This window comes from Ranitomeya imitator, chromosome 2, assembly GCF_032444005.1.
Source record: "Ranitomeya imitator isolate aRanImi1 chromosome 2, aRanImi1.pri, whole genome shotgun sequence".
Lineage (NCBI taxonomy): Eukaryota > Metazoa > Chordata > Amphibia > Anura > Dendrobatidae > Ranitomeya > Ranitomeya imitator.
In genome coordinates this window covers 284,120,829-284,129,364 of record NC_091283.1, presented here as the reverse complement: position 1 = coordinate 284,129,364, position 8,536 = coordinate 284,120,829, and the positions used below count along the sequence as shown (strand labels likewise).

Sequence of the window (8,536 nt, the reverse complement as noted above, 5' to 3'; positions counted from 1 at the left end):
AACCCATCACATGGGATTGCATACAAGACCCCCAGTGGTGATGGCTCTCCTGGGTCTACTATACCTAGCCACAAAATGGGCCTAGTGGCTGGGAGAACAATGGCTTGAAACCCCTTAGATACTGATGAGTTTGAAAGAATGATTGATTTACAGTTACCTGTAGAAATATCCTTTCTGGCCTTATGTTTACATAAGATCCAACCAGTGGCGTAGGAAGGGGGGTGCGGGGGGGGGGGCGGTCCGCCCCGGGCGGCACAATGCTGGGGGCGGCCGGCGCTGCAGGAGAAGAAGATAAAAAAAAAAAAAAAAAGACGCCCCTTTAAATCTTCGGGCGGCGCCGTCCGCCGCCACGACCAGGGCCAGCTCCCCCCACCACCGGGCCCCGCCCCCACCCCCGCCCCCCGCTCTAATACTCACCTCTCCTGGTTCCTGCGGCTTCAGCGTCCTCTGACTCTGCGACGTCTCAGAGCAGAGGGCGCGATGACGTCACTACTGTGCGCGCCGCTCTGCCTCTCTGTCCTGAGCGTCGCAGAGCCGGAGAGACGCTGACTGCACCGGACCTGCGCTGGGAACGGGAGAGGTGAGGATTTTACTTTTTTTTTTTTTTCTTTATTTCTGACTGTCTGGGGCTGGGGCAATGCTGGAGACCATGGGGCAGAATGCTGGACACACTGGGGCAATACAGGAGACCATGGGGCAGATTGCTGGACACACTGGGGCAATACAGGAGACTATGGGGCAGATTGCTGGACACACTGGGGCAATACAGGAGACCATGGGGCAGATTGCTGGACACACTGGGGCAATACAGGAGACCATGGGGCAGATTGCTGGACACACTGGGGCAATACAGGAGACTATGGGGCAGATTGCTGGACACACTGGGGCAATACTGGAGACCATGGGGCAGAATGCTGGACACACTGGGGCAATACTGGAGACCATGGGGCAGAATGCTGGACACACTGGGGCAATACTGGAGACCATGGGGCAGAATGCTGGACACACTGGGGCAATACTGGAGACCATGGGGCAGAATGCTGGACACACTGGGGCAGTACAGGAGACTATGGGGCAGAATGCTGGACACACTGAATACTGGAGACCATGGGGCAGATCTCAGGACACATTGAGGCAATGCTGGAGACCCTGGGGCAGACTTCTGGACATACTGGGGCAATACTGGAGACCATGGGGCAGATTGCTGGACACACCGGGGCAATACTGGAGACCATGGGGCAGAATGCTGGACACACTGGGGCAATACAGGAGACCATGGGGCAGATTGCTGGACACACGGGCAATACTGGAGACCATGGGGCAGAATGCTGGACACACTGGGGCAGTACAGGAGACTATGGGGCAGAATGCTGGACACACTGGGGCAATACTGGAGACCCTGGGGCAGATTGCTGGACACACTGGGGCAATACTGGAGACCCTGGGGCAGATTTCTGGACACATTGAGGCAATGCTGGAGACCCTGGGGCAGACTTCTGGACACACTGGGGCAATGCTGGACACTGGGGCAGATTGCTGGACACACTGGGGGTAATATACTGGACACACTGGGGCAATGCTGGACACTGGGGGTAATATGCTGGACACACTGGGGCAGACTACTGGACACACTGGGGAAAGGCTGGACACTGGGGCAGATTGCTGGACACACTGAGGGCAGATTGCTGGACACACTGGGGGTAATATGCTGGACATACTGGGGCAGATTGCTGGACACACTGGGGGTAATATGCTGGACACATTGGGGCAGATTGCTGGACAACATGGGGGTAATATGCTGGACACACTGGGGCAGATTGCTGGACAACATGGGGGTAATATGCTGGACACACTGGGGGCAGGACTTGAGGCATGGGCAGAATGTAGATACGGGGCATGATTGGAGACACGGGGCAGGATTGGATCATGGGGCAGGACGGATACGATGGAGGCTGGTGGGGCAGGATGGGGAGATCATATGGGGTAGAATGGATACTCATGAGGGCAGGATACGACAACATATGGCTGGAGCCAGGAATGAGATAAACGGGGCCAGGGTGGGGAATATTATTACCATAGGGGATAATTAAGGGATATTGTTACTGCAGTGATGTATTTATTTTATTTTTTGAGTATACTGTTTTAAATGGGGGGGCGGTCCTGTTACTGTGCAGAGTGACACTATATCACCTTTTTTTCTTCATGTGGTGTAATGTAGAAGTTGTGAAAAATTAAGTAATGTGTTCTGCAAGCGGAGCTCGAGATAACTGTGTTATTTCCTGCAGAAACGAGTCCTGGCTGGAAGGAATGATGGCGGTCTGTGCTGGATGAAAGATGAAGGACTTCACCTAGAGACGTCACTGGTGAGTCAGTGTTACCTATACACTGACACTATACACTGTATACTATATAGAGGTCCTGTGTATAATGTCACCAGTGATCTCTGTATTACCTCTACACAGACACTGCATACTAAGTACAGATCTCCTGTGAATACTGGCACTTATGGTGATAGTATTGTGGTTTTTTTTTTATTACTGATCAGTATTGTAGTATTCAGTCACTATGTGGTGGTAATATGTGGTCTGGAAATGGTGCGGTGGTATTTGTCCCTTGTATGTAGTATTATTCGGTCACTATGTGGCCTGGTCATGGTGTGGTGGTATTAAGTCACAGGTGTGGCATGTGGGGGTGACACCATTAGGCCCAGTTTAAGTTCTACAAAACAGGAAAACCATTTTTGGTAACCTTTGTGTGTATTGAGCTGGGGGGGGGGGGGGGCGCCAAACTCGGGAACAGCCCCGGGCGGCAAAAGCTCTAGCTACGCCTCTGGATCCAACTACGTCTTCCTCTGCTTACTGTCACTGAATGGAAAGATTGATTTCTGAGGCTGAACTTGCAAGCAAGCAAATGTCTAATAAAACACAACAATAAGATTGACGTAACTGGTACACCATGCTGGAAAAAGTCTGCATCACTTAGAGCAGTGGATTCAGCTCTACATGCATTGGTCCAATAGTCTGTAGTAAGTGGCCAACTCCTCACACAAAATCATCTGCATCTTTATATTTGCAAAAGTAATAATGTTTTGTGCATTAATTATTTGTAGCAGTAGAAGAAATTTTATCCTAGAAACACGAGAAAACTGAAAAATTGTATTGTTAGATTTGAATTCAGGAGATCAAAATCATTTAGAAATGGCTAATTTAATAACTGAACCTGACAACTTTTTGAAAATATGTAAAACAGTGTTACATGATCTGAAAGGGCCTTGAACTTAGCGGGTGGAAAGTTCTTTAGCTGCTCACTCAGGATGTGCAGCCTCTGTGCAGGCCCCAGTACCTTCCTTTCCTGCTCTGCACAAATCAATTACATAAGTGTGGGGCTGGAGGAGAGAGCAGTTCTCTCAGTGATCAGGAAGGGCACTGTGTTATTGTTCTCTTCTGTCACAGAAACCTGCCTCCAGTCTATAAGATGCACTCGCTTATTAGCAAGATTTTTTTTTCTTGCTTAGTGTGTATTTCCAAGTAAAACATTTCCACCATTAAGAATCTAAAAATGCTTCTCACCTGTGCGACTGCTCTGGTGACTAAGAAGAGATTATTTCTTCACAAAACATTTCCCATTAAAATGGCTTCACCTATGTGTGAGTTGTCTGATGTGTAACAAGAGTTGATTTCTTTGTAAAACATTTTCCACATTCTGAACATGAAACCATTTTAATTGTGTGAATTCTTTGGTGCTTTAAAAAATGTGATTTTAGTGCAATACATTTTCCACATTCTGAACATGAAAAAGCCTTTGCACTGGTGTGAATTCTCTGATGACCAACAAGAATTGATTTCTGGTTAAAAGATTTTCCACATTCTGAACATAAAAAAGGCTTCTCCCCAGTGTGAATTCTCTGGTGAATAACAAGATCTGATTTTCTGTTAAAACATTTCCCACATTCTGAACATGAAAAAAACTTCTCCCCTGTGTGGGTTCTCTGGTGTAGCACAACCTCAGATTTCCAAGTAAAACTTTTCCCACATTCTGAACATAAAAAAGGCTTCTCTCCAGTGTGAATTCTCTGGTGATTAACAAGATCTGATTTTCTGTTAAAACATTTCCCACATTCTGAGCATGAAAAAGGCTTCTCACCTGTGCGATTTCTTTGGTGACTATCCAAACGTGATTTCTGGTTAAAATATTTTCCACAATATGAACATGAAAAAGGCTGCTTTCCTGAGTGAATTCTCTGGTGAGTAACGAGATCTGATTTTCTGTTAAAACATTTCCCACATTCTAAACATGAAAAAGGCTTCTCCCCTGTGTGGGTTCTCTGGTATAGCACAACATCAGATTTCCAGTTAAAACATTTCCCACATTCGGAGCATGAAAAAGGCTTCTCCCCAGTGTGAATTCTCTGGTGACTAACCAAAGTTGATTTCCGGTTAAACCATTTTCCACATTTTGAACATGAAAAAGGCTTCTCACCTGTGTGAGTTCTCTGGTGCTTTCCTTAGAAAAGACATTTCGAGGGGAAAACTATTTCCATATTCTGTTTTTACTTTAGGAGCCATTCGTTTTTTACTACTTATTTTGTGACTAGTGTTGAGCATTCCGATACCGCAAGTATCGGGTATCGGCCGATATTTGCGGTATCGGAATTCAGATACCGAATTCCGATACTTCCCGCGTATCGGATACCGGAATCGGAAGTTCCCAGAATTCAAACTGAACGCAGCAGCCAATGAGGAATGATTGGAAGTGTGGGCACATCCTGTTTAGCATGGTGGGCATGTAAGTACTGGCAAGGCTGTGATTGGCTGCTGAAATGATGTCACTCTGCACTATAAAAAACGCTGCCGCCATTTTGCGCTCACTCTGCTGTGATTTCAGTTAGGGACAGGACACTGTGTTCTAACTGAGGGCCAGTTGAGCTAGCTAATTGCTTTATTTTCCTTTCCAAAGGCTAATTTAGCAAAACGCTGTGTGTTCTTCACTGTTCACCTTGCTCTTGCCTTGCAGCGCTGTTTTAACAGCGTTCTGCAAGGTCTCTCTATGTGTGTGTGTGTGCAGCTCACTCTGTAGTCTGTGTGCAGCCATATACCCGGTTGTATTCAGCTCAGGGGGGTTTCACACTGCCTCACACAGTTGTCCTTTTTTGCTCATAGTGCAGCCTGCTGCACATTTTTTCTCAAATTTCCTATTAGTGTTTTTCCACCCGTCTCCAGCTAAATTGTGGAAAAACACTACATAGGATAACCTAGAGGGGGGATTTTGTGCCTTGCAGCGCCGTTTACGGCTGTCTGCACGGTCTCTGTGTGAGCCCAGCTCACCCTGTAGTCTGTGTGCAGCCATAGCCGGTTGGATTCAGCTCAGGGTTCGTTACTGGCTCATACCTTGAGAAAAATTTTCCTTTTTTTCAAATAGTGCAGCCTGTTTAAAAATTTTTTTAAAAATTCCCTATTAGTGTTTTTCCACCCGTCTCCAACTAAATTGTGGAAAAACACTACATAGGATAACCTAGAGGGGGGTTTTTGTGCCTTGCAGCGCCGTTTACGGCTGTCTGCACGGTCTCTGTGTGAGCGCAGCTCGCCCTGTAGTCTGTGTGCAGCTATAGCCGGTTGGATTCAGCTCAGGGTGCGTTACTGCCTCATACCTTGAAAAACAATTTCCTTTTTTTCAAATAGTGCAGCCTGTTTTAAATTTAAAAAAAAAAATTCCTATTAGTGTCTTTCCACCCGTCTCCAGCTAAATAGTGCAAAAACACTACATAGGATAACCTAGAGGAGGGTTTTTTGGCCTTGCAGCGCCGTTTACGGCTGTCTGCACGGTCTCCATGTGATTTAAACTAGCTCTGTAGCCCGATCTGCACAAAAAAAAAAGTAAAGTTCACCAAACACAACTTAACACTTGTGTAGGCCACATTTGAAAAATAATAAAGTTTAGTCCACACTTTACAACATTAGTGTTTCTTACACCTGTTAGGAGGAGCATTTCAGGAATAAACACACTAAGGCCTTAGTACTTTTCTGCTTATCTTTATCTGTCAACCAAGATGAAGAGGGCAGGGAGTAAGGCACGTGGGCGTGGGCGCGAAGCAGGGAGAGGAGCAGGGAGAGGATGTGGTGATTCTGTGCCTGCTGCGGGCGCCGGTGACTCGTCGTCACTCAGTTTCAGCAGGGAACAGTCCTTCATGCGCAGCTTTGTCGGAGAGCACCGTGCACCGCTGCTGCGTGAAGACCAAATTGAAGCCGTTGTCGGGTGGATGGCAGCTAACGCCTCGGCATCGACTTCAGTTAGTGCCACATCCTCTCAGGCACAGAGCACTGGAGAGCAGCCATCTGTCTCTTCACCACCTGCCAAATTGGCCAGGCAGTCAGAGAGCCCAGGACAGGAGCCGTCTCTACTTCTGTTCTCTGAATCTCTTGGCTTGGAAACAGGGGGCCAGCCAAGCAGCATTGGAGAAATGGAAGAAGAGGCAGTGTGCAGTGATGCCCAACAGCTTTTTTTCTCTGACTCTGAAGAGGCAGGTGGGCCAGTGCCTCCGGTGACCACAGCGCAGTACGCATCTGATGATGAAACTCAGGTGCCGCTTTCTGGTGCGTACTGTGCTGCCGAGACTACCCAGGAGGAGCAGTTGGTGGCAGAGGGTAGTGGAGATGATGAGGTCCTTGACCCATCGTGGCGTGAGGAACAGGAAGGTGGTGGGAGCAGCTCTGAGGAAGAGCTTCCCCTTACGGGCCAAAGAGGGAGAGGGAGGGGGAAGACTGCGGAGCCTGTAGCCTCCACATTGGCACCCGTTAGGAGCCTGTCTCTTTCCAAAGCCAAAAAGGGCGCTCCCAAGACTTGCAGTGCCTGGTCCTTTTTTGACACAGTTGCAGATGACATTTGTTTTGTCAAATGCAAGCTGTGTCATCAGAAAGTAAAAAGAGGGAAAAATGTCAGCAACCTCAATACCACAAATATGTGGAAACATGTGCGGACCAGGCAAGCGGTGGAGTTACAGAAACACACTGAAGATGTAGGCCAACCAACAGCGGCAGCTACCACCTCTTCAGCTCATGTTGCCTCTTCCTCCAGCTCACGCACAGCTGGTTTGGCTTCCTCCCAGGATCGCCATGGAAGAACCTCTGGCACTGTTGTCCAGAGATCTTGTGTAATTCCACCCACAGCACCACCTTCCCAGTCATCCTCACACTCCCAGTCTACTCTACAGCCATCGGTAGTACAGGCATGGGAGAAAAGGCGGGCATTCTCGGCCAACCACCCCCGAGCACAGGCTCTGAATGCAGGCATTGCCAAACTGTTGTCCCTGGAAATGCTCTCGTTCAGGCTGGTGGAGACTGACAGCTTCCGTGACTTGATGGCATTGGCAGTCCCACAGTACAAGGTGCCCAGCCGCTTTTACTTCAGCAGGCAGGCTGTCCCTGCCCTGCACAGGCATGTTGAGGCAAACATAAAACATGCGCTACTGAACGCCGTCAGTAGCAAGGTCCACCTCACCACCGATGCGTGGACCAGTCAGCATGGACAGGGGCGATATGTTTCCCTCACTGCCCATTGGGTTAATGTTGTTGAGCCAGGTACAGATCGTGCGAGTGGCGCAGGACGTGTCCTGCCCACTCCAAGGATTGCAGGAATCCAGTCTGTACGCATCGACTCCTCCTCTTACACCAGTTCCTCTGATTCCTCTCTGCAGGATCCGTCACAGTCCACCTCCACATGGACCCGTGAACGTTTACCTATGACCGAAATGAGCACAGCCGTGGCCAAACGTCAGCAGGCCGTCTTGAAACTAGTTTCATTGGGGCATCGAAGCCACACAGCGCAGGAGCTCTGGAATGCCATCAAGCAGGAGAGCGATGTGTGGTTACTGCCAGCGAATCTCCAGCCAGGCATGGTAGTGTGTGACAATGGCCGAAATCTGGTGGCAGCTTTGGCCCTTGGCAACCTCACTCGCATCCCATGTCTGGCACATGTGCTCAATTTGGTTGTGCAGAGTTTTCTGAGGGACTATCCGGATCTTGATGCCCTGCTGCACAAGGTCCGCCTAGAGTGTGCTCACTTGCGGCGTTCCAGCTTGGCCAGATCCCGCATTGCTGCTCTGCAGCGCCGATTCCGCCTTCCGGAACACCGCATCATATGTGACCTACCTACCCGGTGGAATTCCACGTTACATATGTTGGAGCGGTTGTGTGAGCAGCAGCAAGCAGTTATGGAGTACCAGCTGCATCAGGCGCAAAGAAGTCGCAGTCAGCGCCGATCAGACTTCACAACCACAGAGTGGGCCACTATGAAGGACGTCTGCCAGGTTTTGCGTCCTTTTGATTATTCCACGCGGATGGCAAGTGCAGATGATGCACTAGTCAGCATGACTGTCCCCCTTATCTGCCTGCTTCAGCAAACTTTGCAAGGGTTAAGGGATGATGTTGTGGAAGAGGTGGAGGATGAGGAGTCACCTTTTCCATCAGCTTCTGGAGAGTCAGCGCCACGTGGTTCCTCACAAAGGGGTACGCAGGGGCCAATTTGTGAGGAGGATGAGGAG

At 49.0% G+C, this 8,536-nt stretch overlaps 1 protein-coding gene across 1 annotated transcript; it reads right to left on the bottom strand.

The window, feature by feature from the left end:
- Nucleotides 1-3,640: 3,640 nt before the first annotated feature.
- LOC138666416 (zinc finger protein 300-like) lies at nucleotides 3,641-4,604 on the bottom strand. Its single transcript, XM_069754638.1, has 2 exons — nucleotides 4,577-4,604; nucleotides 3,641-4,503 (listed from the first exon to the last, which is right to left on the bottom strand). Exons 1-2 carry the CDS (start codon nucleotides 4,602-4,604, stop codon nucleotides 3,641-3,643), a joined length of 891 nt encoding a protein of 296 aa, XP_069610739.1.
- Between the last annotated feature and the right edge of the window lie 3,932 nt (nucleotides 4,605-8,536).

Coding starts and splice junctions, on each gene's coding strand:
- LOC138666416 (XM_069754638.1), bottom strand. CDS start 4,604: ATGCTCAACACTAGTCACAAAATAAGTA. Junction 4,504..4,576: donor CACTAGTCACAAAATAAGTA/GTAAAAAACGAA, acceptor GTCTTTTCTAAG/GAAAGCACCAGAGAACTCAC.